Source organism: Spinacia oleracea, chromosome 1, assembly GCF_020520425.1.
Source record: "Spinacia oleracea cultivar Varoflay chromosome 1, BTI_SOV_V1, whole genome shotgun sequence".
In the NCBI taxonomy this organism is placed as follows: Eukaryota; Viridiplantae; Streptophyta; class Magnoliopsida; order Caryophyllales; family Amaranthaceae; genus Spinacia; species Spinacia oleracea.
The window spans coordinates 92,431,952-92,450,366 of NC_079487.1; the positions used below are offsets into that span (position 1 = coordinate 92,431,952).

The 18,415-nt window shown below is 36.1% G+C and overlaps 1 protein-coding gene across 1 annotated transcript; it reads left to right on the top strand.

The window, feature by feature from the left end:
- Window positions 1–6,954: 6,954 nt before the first annotated feature.
- LOC130467717 (uncharacterized) lies at window positions 6,955–15,301 on the top strand. The gene is made up of 9 exons (XM_056836349.1): window positions 6,955–7,159; window positions 7,259–7,471; window positions 7,558–7,904; window positions 7,991–8,194; window positions 8,287–8,394; window positions 8,472–8,553; window positions 8,637–8,738; window positions 8,844–8,988; window positions 15,071–15,301. The coding sequence occupies exons 1-8, from the start codon at window positions 6,998–7,000 to the stop codon at window positions 8,940–8,942; spliced, it is 1,317 nt and encodes a 438-aa protein (XP_056692327.1). The 5' UTR covers window positions 6,955–6,997; the 3' UTR covers window positions 8,943–8,988; window positions 15,071–15,301.
- Window positions 15,302–18,415: the final 3,114 nt, after the last annotated feature.

Below are 18,415 nucleotides of genomic sequence, written 5' to 3' on the forward strand. Positions count from 1 at the left end.
ACTTATCCATCATCAACCACCAGAAAGCAAACATCAGAAACTAAGCTAGTATAGTTCGTGTGTCAAAATTAAGATTGCATCATTAGAGAACAAAGATCTTATGCCAAGCTAGTATAGTTCTTGTGTCAAAATTAAGAATTTGTGGCTTGATTTATCTAATTCTGTGTAAAACCTTGTGTTATTAGAAATGAGTCGTCGTTGGATGTACGGTGACCATACTACGGTGGAATACTTGAGTGGGGTTGAGGAGTTCCTTAGATGTGCTTTAGCACACCAACGGAATACGAAAGCCGCAAAGATCTATTGTCCTTGCCGTGATTGTAACAATGTAAGGCGGTTAGCTGATATTGATGAAATTGAGGATCATTTATTTCGTCGTGGGTTTAAGCAAGATTACCATGTCTGGTTTTGGCATGGTGAGAAAATACTTGATCGTCCAAGTTCTAGTGTGAATGAATTTGATGTTCTGGCAGAGAGTGATGAGAGTGATGAGAGTGATTCTGATATTTCTGAGAATAATGAGATGGATGATGATGAGCAAGAAGATAATGAAATAAATGAAATGATGGATGCGGTGAAAGATCACTTGAATGAACGACCTCACATACTCGAGCAGGTATTAAAGGCTGCTGAGACGCCTTTGTACCCTGGGTGTACAAAATTCAAATTGTTAGAATGTGTGGCATCACTTTCCAACTTGAAAGCGGAGAGTGGTTGGACCGAAGAAAGTTTCACGAAATTATTGAAACGACTAGGTCTTTGGTTTCCCGATGGCAATGACATTCCCACCTCTGCCTATTATGCCAACAAATTGACGAATCCCTTAGGCTTAGAGGCCGTCAAGATAGATGCTTGCCCAAATGATTGTATTCTTTACAGAAAAGAGTATGAAAATTTGGATAAGTGTCCAACGTGTTCTATGTCGCGTTACAAGCGTAAAGGGGCCAATTCAGCTAAGAGGGGACCGCCCGCCAAGGTATTGTGGTATCTTCCGATCATACCTAGGTTTGAGCGCTTGTTCTCCGTAAAGAAGAATGCTAAGTATCTGAGGTGGCATGCGGAAGGGAGGAAGAAAGATGAATTCCTTAGACATCCGGCTGATTCTCCTCAATGGAGAACTATTGATAAGAAGTATCCTGAATTTGGCAAGGAGGTTAGAAATCTGAGACTTGCTCTATGTACAGATGGGATGAATCCATACGGCTCTCTGAGTAGTCAGCATAGCACTTGGCCGGTTCTTCTTGCAATTTACAATCTTCCTCCATGGTTGTGTATGAAACGCAAGTATATCATGTTGTCACTCCTCATCTCAGGGCCTAAGCAGCCAGGACATGATATAGATGTGTATCTCGCTCCACTCATAGATGATTTGAAATTGTTGTGGAATGAAGGTGTTCCAATGTTCGATGCTCACACCAACTCAAACTTTACATTGCGGGCAATGGTTTTCTGTACCATAAATGATTTTCCGGCCTATGGAAACTTGTCTGGGTACAAAACCAAAGGAGAACAAGCATGCCCTATATGTGAAGAGGACATGAAGCCCACACGGTTGGATCATTTCAAGAAAAATATCTACCCAGATTTCAGGAAGCACCTTAGTCGATATCATCCTTATCGTAAGAAGAAGAAGGAATTCAATGGGTTCACCGAGGAAGGAGTAGCTCGTACACCTTTGATAGGATCACAAGTTTATGAACGTATCAAAAATGTTGAAACCAAATACGGTAAGTGCTTCAAGTCCAAGTCTAAAAAGGGTGTTTTATGGAAGAAAGTGTCTCCATTATGGGATCTTCCCTACTGGAAAGATTTGTCGGTTAGGCATTGTCTCGATGTAATGCACATTGAGAAAAATGTGTGCGATGCTATCATCGGGACTTTGCTAAACATACCAGGAAAGACCAAGGACAATGAGAATGTGCGGAAAGATATGAAAAAGAAGAATATTCGACCAGATTTGTGGCCTGTTAAAAAAAAGGATGGTACAAAGACCTTTCTGCCTCCAGCGTGTTACACAATGTCGAGAAAGGAGAAGAAGAAGTTTTGTGAGTGCTTACATGGCATTAAGGTTCCCTCGGGATATTCGTCGAATGTTAAGCGCCTAGTGTCTCTCTCGGACCTTAGGTTGATTGGTATGAAGTCTCATGATTGTCATGCACTGATTAATGTATTTTTGCCAATTGCACTTCGTGGGATATTGCCGAAACACGTGAGACATGTTATAACAAAACTTTGTTTGTTTTTCAATTCCATATGTGCTAAGGTGATTGATCCGGAGACTTTGGATGCTTTGCACAATGATGTTGTTGAAACTCTATGTCGATTTGAAATGTATTTTCCGCCTTCTTTCTTTGATATAATGGTGCATTTGATTGTCCATTTAGTTCGCGAAGTCAAGTTATGTGGTCCGGTGTTCTTAAGATGGATGTATCCTTTTGAGAGATTTTTTAAGACTTTAAAGGACAAAGCAAGGAATCCGGCTAATCCAGAGGGTAGTATCATTCGGGGAGTCCTTAAAGAAGAGATTTCTGGATATCTAGCTGAGTTTTTGTCAAGCCTTGAACCAATAGGACTTCCAAAATCTCGACATGTTGGTAGGCTCGCAGGGGAGGGAGTAATTGGTAAAAATGTGATATCTCCTCCATCGGAGAGGAAGAAGAAGGCACATCTTTGTGTGTTGCAGCATCTTACAGAGGTTCATCCTTATTTAGAAAAGCATCTGCTTGAATTGCAACATTGTAATCCTAAGTTGAAGGAAAGAGCGTTGATGCGGGAACATAATCGCACATTTATTGAATGGTTTAAGAAGGAAGTTGGAAAGAAACAAGACCATGATGTTTCTGATACGATCAAGTGGTTATCTCGAGGTCCTCGACTATGTGTTCGATCTTTTGAAGGATATGATATCAATGGGTTCACATTCTACACTAGAAGGCAAGATGAAAAGAGTGTAGTGCAAAATAGTGGAGTAAAGGTTGTTGCATCATCTAGGGTCTATGCAAGCGCTAAGGATAAAAGGCCGGTTGATTCAACACAATCATATTATGGTGTTATCGAAGAAATATGGGAGCTTGATTATACCTATTTTGTGATCCCTGTTTTTCGGTGTCAGTGGGCTAACAACCAAAATGGTGTGAAGCGAGATGAAATTTTCCCGGGTTTAACCTTGGTGAATTTTGATCGACTAAGTGACAGTGACGAGCCATTCATTCTAGCATCACTAGCTAAGCAAGTTTTTTATGTGGTTGACAATATTGATCCTAGATGGCGTGTTGTTGCCCAAGGAAAAAGACATATTTTGGGTATTGATGATGTTGTAGATGAAGATGAGTATGATGAGTATGATGACACACCTCCGTTACCAATGGTTGTTCAACCATTGCCAGAAGAGGAGGATGCAAATAATACTAATCATATGCGTACAGATCATACGGAAGGAATATGGGTTACGAATCGTAATTGAAACATACATGTGTAAGTTCGGGCTTCACTTCTGATGCATTGTTGAAGTTTTTGACTTTGTTCTTTCTATTCATATCTGAAAGCCTGTGCGCCTTGGAATTTTTGTTATCTTGACTACTTAAATTTGAATAGTGAAGGATACTTGTGGATATTAATTCATATTTTTTTTCTAAAAATTCAACCCCAATCAATTGCCACTTGTATTGTGAAGAGGAATTGCAGTGATAGTCTCCTACTTTATCCCTCCTATTTAAGTTACTGAGAGTCTGATACTTCTAATAACTTGACTAACTTTATCTGGTTTTTTCACACAGGTGTAAACTTGGTGAATGTCGTATCCTCTTATGTGAGCCAGGTTCCAAGCACAGGTTGCAGAAATTGCAGTTGAATTTTCCTAGGTTAGTTTTCAGTACATTTTGTCTAATAATATCAATTACCTGTTCTTGTTTGCATGGCTTTGTGATTGGTAACTTAGTTTCTGATGTTTGCTTTCTGGTGGTTGATGATGGATAAGTACATAAAAACCGTTTTGAAGATGACTTTGTTTACAATTTGATACTTTGCTTACAGTATGGTGTAATTTACATGTTTGAAGGTGAAGATTTGAACTCCAGAATCATCAAATTAGACCAGGAATCAAATTTGACATATATTGCATTTTATCAATCCACGAGAACTGCAAGTAGCACAAGGAATATGCACTGATCAGAACTGTGCAGTTATGTGCACTGATCTGCACAACTCAGATCAGAACTGTGCAGATCAGTGCACAGAACTGGTCAGTTATGATCAGTTCTGTGCACTGATCTGCACAGCTCAGATCAGAACTGTGCAGATCAGTGCACAGAACTGGTCAGTTCTGATCAGTTCTGTGCACTGATCTGCACAGCTCAGTTCAGAACTGTGCAGATCAGTGCACAGAACTGGTCAGTTCTGATCAGTTCTGTGCATTGATCTGCACAGTTCAGATCAGAACTGTGCAGATCAGTGCACAGAACTGGTCAGTTCTGATCAGTTCTATGCATTGATCTGCACAGTTCTGATCTGAGCTGTGCAGATCAGTGCGTAGAACTGGTGAGTTATGATTTTTTTTTTGGGTTGTTTTTTTAGGTGAGGTTTGATTTGGGATTGTTTTGCATGTTAGGTGTAATACCATAAGGCCATTATTTTAGGTATAGCTTTGTAAATGGCCAATTGTAGCATTTTGCCCAGAACTGTGCAGTTATGTGCACTGATCTGCACAGCTCAGATCAGAACTGTGCAGATCAGTGCACAGAACTGGTCAGTTCTGATCAGTTCTGTGCACTGATCTGCACAGCTCAGATCAGAACTGTGCAGATCAGTGCACAGAACTGGTCAGTTCTGATCAGTTCTGTGCATTGATCTGCACAGCTCAGATCAGAACTGTGCAGATCAGTGCACAAAACTGGTCAGGTTCTGATCAGTTCTGTGCACTGATCTGCACAGCTCAGATCAGAACTGTGCAGATCAGTGCACAGAACTGGTCAGTTCTGATCAGTTCTGTGCATTGATCTCGTAGAACTGGTGAGTTATGATTTTTTTTGGGTTGTTTTTTTAGGTGAGGTTTGATTTGGGATTGTTTTGCATGTTAGGTGTAATACCATAAGGCCATTATTTTAGGTATAGCTTTGTAAATGGCCAATTGTAGCATTTTGCTCTCTTTTCTAAGTATTGCTCCCTTTACTAAGTATTGCTCTCTTTTCTTTGTTGCAGGACCGTAGCTACCATGGATGATCATCGTGATAATGAAATACAGGGAATTGATGGAGCTAGTCATCCTACGGGGGAATCACAAGGTACCAACACTAGTAAAAAGACCAAATTCCGTGGTCCGTCAAAAGGAGTTCAAGCCAAAAAGCCTATGCATCTTCAGTATAATCAATATGGAATCCCCGATGGAGAATGGTCAGGAGAATACGGGAAGCAAGTTGGGTCTTGTGCTGCTAGAATTAACATTAATGTGAAAGAATATTCAACGTTAGATGAACACACAAAGAAGGGGTTTTGGGAGGAGACCAAGGTAAACATTGAATAAAAACTTGATTTGTATTCTCCTAGATTATCTATTTGTGTAGCATACGTTTCTAACAATCTCTTATCCATAAAATTAACAGCTTCTGTTCCACATTATTGATGATCCGGCTAAAAGGAGAGAAAAATATTTTCATATGTGTGTGGCGAAACGCTTTGGAGCTTTCAAGTCCAGGTTAACGCGGCGTTGGATAACTAAGAAAGAAAAAATGCCGAAACATCAGACAAATGACATGCCTTGGGACATCTACCATCAAATCACAGAGGATGATTGGAAAACATTTGTGATAGAACGAAACAAGCCGGAGATGTTGGTAATAATGAATTTACTTTGCTAGATATTTTTTTATATAATTATATGATTAGTTTGTTGTTGCCATCTTTAAATGTTCGACATGTTCTTTATGTGTTTTTTGACAGGTTCGTAGAGAAAAAGCAAGTAAAAGTGCATTACAAAACAAGCACCCACATCGCACAGGCCAAAAGGGTTATGTTAGAAAGAGACCAGAGTGGATAAATGATGGGCGACTACCGCCAGAGGCAGCTTTAACCCTCTCAAGTGGCTCCTCCTCAGTGACCTCATCACTCACCACAGCGCCAGATAGATTTAAGAAGTTTAGATCAGTAGAGTGGATCTTGGCTCATCAAGTTAAAAACAAAGAGGGAAAGTGGGAAGTTGACCCGAATGATAAAGAAGCCGTAAATATTGCTAAGATGGCTGTAAGTGCATATGAAATTTTACGTTCTATATCCTTTTCTTTCCTAATTCCTAGTTCTATTGCTAAGATTGCTTCTCCTTTCCATCATGTATACCATCTAATTTTTACTTTCCTAATTCTTATAGTTGGAGTACATAGAAGAAGAGGGAAAAGGAAATATTTCATTCACCCAGGGAGAAGATGCCCTCACCAAGGCTATGGGAAAAAAGGATCACCGTGGGCGTGTCAAGGCAACAGGTGGAGTTAATGTCGGTTACAAAGTTGCTTTCGGTCCAATAGACCGAAGTAGTAGATGTGGCCATATTGAACCATCACCGGAGGCTATCGAATCAATCAGAGCTTCGGTGAGAAGGGAGTTTGAAGATCAATTAGAGAGAAAGGTGGCGGAGGCCCTCCAAAACCAACTAGCCACATTGAAAGCAACCGGTCAACTACACACCCTCTCTACCCCCGCACTTGATTCTGCTCTTGTAAGTGATGAGTTTGATGTTAACCGTGCACTCGTAACCTGTTGTCCGAGTTCATCGCAGCAACCACGCGAGCTGAAGGTATATATTCTCTATAGTGCATACACTCAAAACACCCCTAGCTAGGTTTTTAATATTGTACTTTGTAGTGATTTCTGAAATTTTGTAAATTTATTTGTGAAGGCCATAACTCCATGTCGTCTTGCCCTTGAGGATAAAGTTTTGGGTAACAAAGTGATAGTGGCATATGGTATGGCGTACCCATTGGATGGTTCGTTGCACCAACACTTTAGATCGATGAAGCCTAGTCATTATAAGGTCCAAGTTGATTGTATTTACGACGGACATGATGATGACACTCTTCCGGTACCTACTGGAGATGGATTCAATAACTTAGGCAGGGCTCTTGCTAGTTTTGTGCAATGGCCAATTCACTTGGTGATTTTCGAAGAAGACGAGGTATAACTTTTTTATTATTAATTGTCATTCATTGCGTTATGCATCTGTTTAGAATTAGATTCAGAGCCTTGAACTCCTTTGGTTTCTACCTCTGTTTAGGAGTACTCTACTCCACGCCCAACAAAGAAGTCCAGGAGTCAGATTTTTGAAGAGGTGGTTGGTAGCTCCAAAGGGAAGAAAAACGAATTAATTGTCAAAGAGAAGACAACAGAATTAGTTGTCAAAGATAAGACAACAGAATTAATTGTCAAAGAGAAGGCAACACTTGATTTAGGGTCCAAAGAGAAGACAACACTGAAGTTAACGGCCAAGGTAAACCATATGCTTCCCACTCCCCTGTGCTTCAACACTGAAATCAAAACTGAACTTTTCATGCTAGCTTAACATTATTGTTACAGGGAAATTCATGCTCAAATAAGTTGGAGTCGAAATCGAAGTCGAAGAACTCTAAGACGGCCAAAGAGATGGTAGGTAGTTGTGATCGTAAAACTGAAGAATCAGCCGCCAAAAGTAAGAAGCAAAATTTGGCAGACGACACAATTCAAGGTCTTGGCCCATCATGCAATTATTTGAAGTTTATCATCAATACGGCGCCCGGTGATGTATATAAAAATACTTCAATCCCATTGCCCGCTTCGGTTTGGCATTATGACGAAGATCGACAAACTTATGTAAATGAGGTTGACGTTGAAGAGTTCCTTAGAGGGGCGTGCCTCAACATTTCAGTGATCCAAGTCTATATGATGTAAACTTTTCCATCGATATTTTTGTTTTTGGTTTTGTCAACTATAATAGTTTTTGAAATTTTTGCATTATACATTTACTTTGTAGGTGTTTATTCCACGAACACACCTTTGCATTTGACAACTCTCAGATTGGGTTTGTTTGTCCCGAGGCAATGTCAAGCTCTAGAATCAAGGCCAACCCTCAGGCTGCATCAATGTATTTGAAAGTAGTTTTCAATGCTGAAATTGAAAAGGAGAAGAAGGGTGATCCTAACATTACCAAGTGGTTTTTGATCCCATACCATCAAGAGTAAGTGTTAGAGATTGATCGATATTTGGTAAATAGCTATGTTATTGTTATTTTCATGCATAAGGTTGCAATAACATTTATATATAATGCAGAAATCATTGGATTTTGTACGTGTTAGACCTACGTAGAGGTTGTGCGTATATTTTCGACTCTGCGATAGGTTCCAACCGAGAAAATAGTGCATGGGGAATCTTGTGTTTGTAAGTTACTTTCAATTCTTTTTAAGTTATTTCTTTTCGTGCCGAATCAGATTCATGAAGTTTTACTCAACTTCCAGGGCATACCAAGTGTACAAGTTTAATGATGGGATTTGTCCGAATAGAGCGACTATGCAGGGGTTGAAAGGCTTCCATGTAAAGGTATATCATGCTTACTAATTAGCTTTACTTTTTTTTTTGGGTAACTACTTGGATATATAATTTATGATTTATCTCCAAATCAGTGTGCTCAACAAGTCGGCGCCCACGAGTGTGGCTATTACGTTATGAAGTTCATGCATGAAATAGTCACGTTACACCATAACACTGATGAGCGGTTAGACAATGTTCGTTCTTTTACCATATGTTAGTTGAACTACTAATACTAGTACTTTTACGTAGTAGAATTCTTAATTTACAAGTAGCATTACTTATCATGTTACTTATTTCAGGCTTACACTCCAAGAAATGCGCCTTATACCGATGAGGAAATAGATGTGGTTCGTGAGCAATGGGCTAAGTTTTTTACAACCGAGTATTTATTTACTTAGGTTGTTTAGACACAAAGATGGAAGCGTTTATATCTTCATGGATTTGGTAAAGTTCTTTAATTTTTCCATAATTACAAGTCTGCTGGATTTGCTAATTTATTGCTTTGAATACTAATCTGCTGGTCTTGCTGCTGTTGCATGTGAATTCTGATCTGGTGGTCTTTAGAATTTCACTTCCATCTGTGTGTTTCTCCTCTGTTTGCTTCTGTTTAGAGCTAAAATGACATTTCCGCTCCCAACTTTGAACTAAAAAACCTAAGGACTCATTTGATTCTTATTACATGTCTAATATGCATAGTTTTAACTTTCTAAAACTCATTCGAATCTATTTATGCACATTTAAGGCTCATTAGGTCGTTATAGGTCATGTTTAGAGCTAAAATGACATTTCCGCTCCCAACTCTGAACTAAAGAACCTAAGGACTCATTTGATTCTTATTACATGTCTAATATGCATAGTTAAAACTTTCTAAAACTCATTCGAATCTATTTATGCACATTTAAGGCTCATTAGGTCGTTATAGGTCATGTTTAGAGCTAAAATGACATTTCCGCTCCCAACTTTGAACTAAAGAACCTAAGGACTCATTTGATTCTTATTACATGTCTAATATGCATAGTTAAAACTTTCTAAAACTCATTCGAATCTATTTATGCACATTTAAGGCTCATTAGGTCGTTATAGGTCATGTTTAGAGCTAAAATGACATTTCCGCTCCCAACTTTGAACTAAAGAACCTAAGGACTCATTTGATTCTTATTACATGTCTAATATGCATAGTTAAAACTTTCTAAAACTCATTCGAATCTATTTATGCACATTTAAGGCTCATTAGGTCGTTATAGGTCATGTTTAGAGCTAAAATGACATTTCCGCTCCCAACTTTGAACTAAAAAACCTAAGGACTCATTTGATTCTTATTACATGATTAATATGCATAGTTTTAACTTTCTAAGACTCATTCGAATCTATTTATGCACATTTAAGGCTCATTAGGTCGTTATAGGTCATGTTTAGAGTTAAAATGACATTTCCGCTCCCAACTTTGAACTAAAGAACCTAAGGACTCATTTGATTCTTATTACATGTCTAATATGCATAGTTTTAACTTTCTAAAACTCATTCGAATCTATTTATGCACATTTAAGGCTCATTAGGTCGTTATAGGTCATGTTTAGAGCTAAAATGACATTTCCGCTCCCAACTTTGAACTAAAAAACCTAAGGACTCATTTGATTCTTATTACATGATTAATATGCATAGTTTTAACTTTCTAAAACTCATTCGAATCTATTTATGCACATTTAAGGCTCATTAGGTCGTTATAGGTCATGTTTAGAGCTAAAATGACATTTCCGCTCCCAACTTTGAACTAAAGAACCTAAGGACTCATTTGATTCTTATTACATGTCTAATATGCATAGTTTTAACTTTCTAAAACTCATTCGAATCTATTTATGCACATTTAAGGCTCATTAGGTCGTTATAGGTCATGTTTAGAGCTAAAATGACATTTCCGCTCCCAACTTTGAACTAAAGAACCTAAGGACTCATTTGATTCTTATTACATGTCTAATATGCATAGTTAAAACTTTCTAAAACTCATTCGAATCTATTTATGCACATTTAAGGCTCATTAGGTCGTTATAGGTCATGTTTAGAGCTAAAATGACATTTCGCTCCCAACTTTGAACTAAAGAACCTAAGGACTCATTTGATTCTTATTACATGTCTAATATGCATAGTTAAAACTTTCTAAAACTCATTCGAATCTATTTATGCACATTTAAGGCTCATTAGGTCGTTATAGGTCATGTTTAGAGCTAAAATGACATTTCCGCTCCCAACTTTGAACTAAAGAACCTAAGGACTCATTTGATTCTTATTACATGTCTAATATGCATAGTTAAAACTTTCTAAAACTCATTCGAATCTATTTATGCACATTTAAGGCTCATTAGGTCGTTATAGGTCATGTTTAGAGCTAAAATGACATTTCCGCTCCCAACTTTGAACTAAAGAACCTAAGGACTCATTTGATTCTTATTACATGACTAATATACATAGTTTTAACTTTCTAAAACTCATTCGAATCTATTTATGCACATTTAAGGCTCATTAGGTCGTTATAGGTCATGTTTAGAGCTAAAATGACATTTCCGCTCCCAACTTTGAACTAAAAAACCTAAGGACTCATTTGATTCTTATTACATGATTAATATGCATAGTTTTAACTTTCTAAGACTCATTCGAATCTATTTATGCACATTTAAGGCTCATTAGGTCGTTATAGGTCATGTTTAGAGTTAAAATGACATTTCCGCTCCCAACTTTGAACTAAAGAACCTAAGGACTCATTTGATTCTTATTACATGTCTAATATGCATAGTTTTAACTTTCTAAAACTCATTCGAATCTATTTATGCACATTTAAGGCTCATTAGGTCGTTATAGGTCATGTTTAGAGCTAAAATGACATTTCCGCTCCCAACTTTGAACTAAAAAACCTAAGGACTCATTTGATTCTTATTACATGATTAATATGCATAGTTTTAACTTTCTAAAACTCATTCGAATCTATTTATGCACATTTAAGGCTCATTAGGTCGTTATAGGTCATGTTTAGAGCTAAAATGACATTTCCGCTCCCAACTTTGAACTAAAGAACCTAAGGACTCATTTGATTCTTATTACATGTCTAATATGCATAGTTAAAACTTTCTAAAACTCATTCGAATCTATTTATGCACATTTAAGGCTCATTAGGTCGTTATAGGTCATGTTTAGAGCTAAAATGACATTTCCGCTCCCAACTTTGAACTAAAGAACCTAAGGACTCATTTGATTCTTATTACATGTCTAATATGCATAGTTAAAACTTTCTAAAACTCATTCGAATCTATTTATGCACATTTAAGGCTCATTAGGTCGTTATAGGTCATGTTTAGAGCTAAAATGACATTTCGCTCCCAACTTTGAACTAAAGAACCTAAGGACTCATTTGATTCTTATTACATGATTAATATGCATAGTTAAAACTTTCTAAAACTCATTCGAATCTATTTATGCACATTTAAGGCTCATTAGGTCGTTATAGGTCATGTTTAGAGCTAAAATGACATTTCCGCTCCCAACTTTGAACTAAAAAACCTAAGGACTCATTTGATTCTTATTACATGTCTAATATGCATAGTTAAAACTTTCTAAAACTCATTCGAATCTATTTATGCACATTTAAGGCTCATTAGGTCGTTATAGGTCATGTTTAGAGCTAAAATGACATTTCCGCTCCCAACTTTGAACTAAAGAACCTAAGGACTCATTTGATTCTTATTACATGACTAATATACATAGTTTTAACTTTCTAAAACTCATTCGTATCTATTTATGCACATTTAAGGCTCATTAGGTCGTTATAGGTCATGTTTAGAGCTAAAATGACATTTCCGCTCCCAACTTTGAACTAAAGAACCTAAGGACTCATTTGATTCTTATTACATGACTAATATACATAGTTTTAACTTTCTAAAACTCATTCGAATCTATTTATGCACATTTAAGGCTCATTAGGTCGTTATAGGTCATGTTTAGAGCTAAAATGACATTTCCGCTCCCAACTTTGAACTAAAGAACCTAAGGACTCATTTGATTCTTATTACATGTCTAATATGCATAGTTAAAACTTTCTAAAACTCATTCGAATCTATTTATGCACATTTAAGGCTCATTAGGTCGTTATAGGTCATGTTTAGAGCTAAAATGACATTTCGCTCCCAACTTTGAACTAAAGAACCTAAGGACTCATTTGATTCTTATTACATGTCTAATATGCATAGTTAAAACTTTCTAAAACTCATTCGAATCTATTTATGCACATTTAAGGCTCATTAGGTCGTTATAGGTCATGTTTAGAGCTAAAATGACATTTCCGCTCCCAACTTTGAACTAAAGAACCTAAGGACTCATTTGATTCTTATTACATGTCTAATATGCATAGTTAAAACTTTCTAAAACTCATTCGAATCTATTTATGCACATTTAAGGCTCATTAGGTCGTTATAGGTCATGTTTAGAGCTAAAATGACATTTCCGCTCCCAACTTTGAACTAAAGAACCTAAGGACTCATTTGATTCTTATTACATGACTAATATACATAGTTTTAACTTTCTAAAACTCATTCGAATCTATTTATGCACATTTAAGGCTCATTAGGTCGTTATAGGTCATGTTTAGAGCTAAAATGACATTTCCGCTCCCAACTTTGAACTAAAAAACCTAAGGACTCATTTGATTCTTATTACATGATTAATATGCATAGTTTTAACTTTCTAAGACTCATTCGAATCTATTTATGCACATTTAAGGCTCATTAGGTCGTTATAGGTCATGTTTAGAGTTAAAATGACATTTCCGCTCCCAACTTTGAACTAAAGAACCTAAGGACTCATTTGATTCTTATTACATGTCTAATATGCATAGTTTTAACTTTCTAAAACTCATTCGAATCTATTTATGCACATTTAAGGCTCATTAGGTCGTTATAGGTCATGTTTAGAGCTAAAATGACATTTCCGCTCCCAACTTTGAACTAAAAAACCTAAGGACTCATTTGATTCTTATTACATGATTAATATGCATAGTTTTAACTTTCTAAAACTCATTCGAATCTATTTATGCACATTTAAGGCTCATTAGGTCGTTATAGGTCATGTTTAGAGCTAAAATGACATTTCCGCTCCCAACTTTGAACTAAAGAACCTAAGGACTCATTTGATTCTTATTACATGTCTAATATGCATAGTTAAAACTTTCTAAAACTCATTCGAATCTATTTATGCACATTTAAGGCTCATTAGGTCGTTATAGGTCATGTTTAGAGCTAAAATGACATTTCCGCTCCCAACTTTGAACTAAAGAACCTAAGGACTCATTTGATTCTTATTACATGTCTAATATGCATAGTTAAAACTTTCTAAAACTCATTCGAATCTATTTATGCACATTTAAGGCTCATTAGGTCGTTATAGGTCATGTTTAGAGCTAAAATGACATTTCGCTCCCAACTTTGAACTAAAGAACCTAAGGACTCATTTGATTCTTATTACATGATTAATATGCATAGTTAAAACTTTCTAAAACTCATTCGAATCTATTTATGCACATTTAAGGCTCATTAGGTCGTTATAGGTCATGTTTAGAGCTAAAATGACATTTCCGCTCCCAACTTTGAACTAAAAAACCTAAGGACTCATTTGATTCTTATTACATGTCTAATATGCATAGTTAAAACTTTCTAAAACTCATTCGAATCTATTTATGCACATTTAAGGCTCATTAGGTCGTTATAGGTCATGTTTAGAGCTAAAATGACATTTCCGCTCCCAACTTTGAACTAAAGAACCTAAGGACTCATTTGATTCTTATTACATGACTAATATACATAGTTTTAACTTTCTAAAACTCATTCGAATCTATTTATGCACATTTAAGGCTCATTAGGTCGTTATAGGTCATGTTTAGAGCTAAAATGACATTTCCGCTCCCAACTTTGAACTAAAGAACCTAAGGACTCATTTGATTCTTATTACATGACTAATATACATAGTTTTAACTTTCTAAAACTCATTCGAATCTATTTATGCACATTTAAGGCTCATTAGGTCGTTATAGGTCATGTTTAGAGCTAAAATGACATTTCCGCTCCCAACTTTGAACTAAAAAACCTAAGGACTCATTTGATTCTTATTACATGACTAATATACATAGTTTTAACTTTCTAAAACTCATTCGAATCTATTTATGCACATTTAAGGCTCATTATGTCGTTATAGGTCATGTTTAGAGCTAAAATGACATTTCCGCTCCCAACTTTGAACTAAAGAACCTAAGGACTCATTTGATTCTTATTACATTACTAATATACATAGCTTTAACTTTCTAAAACTCATTCTAATCTACGTATGCACATTTAAGGCTCATTGGGTCGTTATAGGTCAACAACGTACTTAATTATCTCTATAGTCTGCAACTATATCTTTTAATTTTATGCTTCAATGGAATGTAAAGACAATATCGTGAGTGTAAACTTTGGTACTCATATATATTTTCCTTCCATGCAACTTGCAGGCTAGGGATCGAGTCGATTGGAAGAAAGTCAACACGACCTTACTTAAGGTTTGTAATGCATGATCTAAAGGGACCTAAGTGGCTGGATTAGAGACATTTGTTAGATTAGCTCTCTAGCCTTTTGTCTTTAGTTGTTAATATTAGTTGTAATTTGTTAGACTAGCTAGGTGTTTAAAAATTGTAAACATACGTACTATATATACGCTTTGCTCTGTTGGGTTAATATAAATGAAGTTAATGTAATGATTTATTTATCAAAGATAAGCAGATTCATACCTTTGCTATTTTGGTGTTGATTGGGTACAGGTTTCAATACTCAATGGAGTATATATCTAGTTGTGGTTATTGCCGCCTATTTTATATTTTAAAAGAATTTGGAAAAAAAAAAAATTAATGTTGTTGAAGGGGGCTTTTAATGTACGCCTCAACAACATATGAACTTTTGGCGCAAAAATAAGGACCTGTTGAGGGGGGCATTTAAGAAGTGAGCCTCAACAGAGGAGGCTGTTGAGGCGGGCTTCTTAAATGCCCCCCTCAACAGGTCCTTATTTTCGCGCTTTCTGTAGAGGTTTTTGAGGCGGGCTTTTGAAAGCCCCCCACAACAGATCACCTGTTGAGGCGAACAAAGCCCGCCTCAACAGATCACTGAGCTGTTGAAGCTACGTCTGTCGCAGCGGGCCTTGTTCGCCTCAATAAACCCAAAATGCCCCCCTCAACAGGTATTTTTTCCACTAGTGTCTCCTTTGTGTTTTTATTTGTGGCAAGCTAGATAACATGAGTCCAGCTTTGCCTAATTTTTTTTAAGAGTGATTTAGGGTATTAAAATCTTACCGTTGGGTTTTTGAAATTGGTATATTATGGTTTTTTTTTTTTTTTAATTACTTTGATATATGGGCGGGATAAAATTAGGGGAAGCAAAGGGCGCATTATTTCCCGCTTAGCATCCCTAAATGGCGCAATCAGTGAAAAATTTTCCCCCTAAAACCAATTGCTTTTCCCCCTAAAACTGAATTCCTCTTTGTCTACTTGGACCAACAAGCTTGCAGTGTACCTGGACCCCAGTTACACCCAGTGTAACTGTATCAGCTCCCTAACGAATAGTACTAAGCGGAAAGTTGATGCTTAATGTGGACTAACGTGTCGTGTTTATTGGGCACTCTAATTAGCCATTTAACTTAGAGTCCTTTTTTAAATAATTAATTTCGGCCCATTAAATTTTGATTGCAGGTATAGTTTTTGTTTCTTTTGTTTGTCTTATTTGTCTTTTTACACAGTTTTCAATTCTCATATTTACATACAGTTTTCAATTCTCATATTTACATATCACTAGAGCACCTTATAAAATTTCTAATTGAATCGGTCTTTCTTTATAATTATTAGAGCATGTACATTGATTTACTCTTCAAAAGAATTTTTTGACGACTCTCCACTTTCTTTCTACCACTATTTCTCTACAAGACGCACTCAAAAATTCATTATAAAAACACATCAACATTGGTTTGTTCCTCAAGTAAGCTCTCCAATATCCTTTTAACCATTTGGTGGTCCATAATTAATTGTCTTTTAAACCAAAGTTATTATTCACTTTTCAAAGTTACTCCCCACTTTTCAACAAGAATCAACTCTTAAAGGACTCTTGTGCAAGAGTTACATTAAAGTAACTCTCCATGAAGAGCTACTCAAGAGCCCCTCAAGAACCAATCAAGAGCCCCAATGTTGACAAAGTGATAACTCTTGTTGGAAAGCTACTTGAAAAAAACCTTTCAAGAGCTTCAATATACATGTTCTTACTTTACACGTTTAAAATAACTTTCACATGATAAAAATTCGATAATATTTAGAATAATAATTCATAATTTTCTCGTTATAGTAAGAATAATATGTAATTAATTTAAGGTATATCCTCATAGTAAAAGTTATGAAATTTAACAACTACTCCGTATGAAGTAAATTAGTTTTGGACTTGCAACGTAACAACCTAAAAATTAGGCCTTCTAACCGAATCAATTATGACAATAGTTTTGCGTCCATAAGTACAAATCATGTGATGTTGCTTGAAATGTCAAATAAGAGTAACGACAAACAAACTTTGCAATTACTTCGTACTATGTATAATCTAAACCTAAAACTATACAGTAAGTGGTATACGTGCATGCAATAAAGAGTATGTTTAAAAGCGGTCATACACACTACACTTTGTGCGACATTAGAAAATAAATGAACTACATATGAACTTTTAAATCTCACATTGCATGCGTTGAACTATTTTCATACATATGATTATTTCCCAAATTCTTACAATCCTTACATTATAAGCGAAATGGGTGACTTAGAGAAGATCCACACACGAACACAGACACAGTACACACGGTCATAATGATAAAAACGTTCACTTCTTTTTTTGCATTAATTTTGACATGTGTATTAAGTATTAACCATTTAGAGTTGTATCAAGAAGAAATAGCTAGGGACAGAAAATATTTCACCTGAAACATTGTTTGTCCTCAAAGGGAAGACTTTATGTGGCAAAAAAAGTAGATGGAGGTCCAAGTCAATGTGCGTATTATTAACATTGCTCCACTATATAATATATGTACGGAGTATTTTGCATGAATGAATTGTCCCATCAATTTAAGCTTCACAAATGAGAAATTTCACTTGCCCTCTTTTGTCCTGAAAACAGTTGATGTTAGTATGTACGGAGTAATTTTCTATTTCTTCAGCACATTATTGAGTTTCTGTTTCGCCGAATTTAGTTACTGATAATACTAATGCAGTCAAATTACACTATCAATGTGATTAATTATTCTAAATGGATGAAGTATTTTTGGAGCTTTAATACAATCAATGGCACTATATATGTTTTTTGTTGTTGTTGTTGATAAGGAAAGAAAATCAGACAGATTGCCTAATTCGTCCTTTTGAATGAAGTAAAATGACTGCAAGACAACAAAAAGATACTTCCTCCGTCTTTTAATACTCGCAACGTTTGTTAGTTTCACGCATGGCAAGCACAACTTTGATCATTTATATCTTAAATTCTCTTTACGCAAAAATTATAAAAAAGTTGATATTTTGAAAATACACATTGAGACGAATCTAACAAGATCCCACATGACTATGTTTTATCTTATACAAAAAACACTAGGAAAATTCAAAGTAGATTATATGATTAGTGGCAAAAGTCCAAACGTTACGAGTATTAAAAGACGGAGGAAGTATTACAGAGAGTAATAAAACTATACCTGTAACTCATACTTCCCAGCCCCGATTCTACTCCAACCGTCCAACATTATACAAATTACCGATCGAAGAATGATAACACTTCAATCTCTCCCATCTAAA

Coding starts and splice junctions, on each gene's coding strand:
- LOC130467717 (XM_056836349.1), top strand. CDS start 6,998: ATGAAGCCTAGTCATTATAAGGTCCAAGTTGATTGTATTTACGACGGA. Junction 7,472..7,557: donor CACTGAAGTTAACGGCCAAG/GTAAACCATATG, acceptor TTATTGTTACAG/GGAAATTCATGCTCAAATAA. Junction 8,739..8,843: donor CTGATGAGCGGTTAGACAAT/GTTCGTTCTTTT, acceptor TACTTATTTCAG/GCTTACACTCCAAGAAATGC.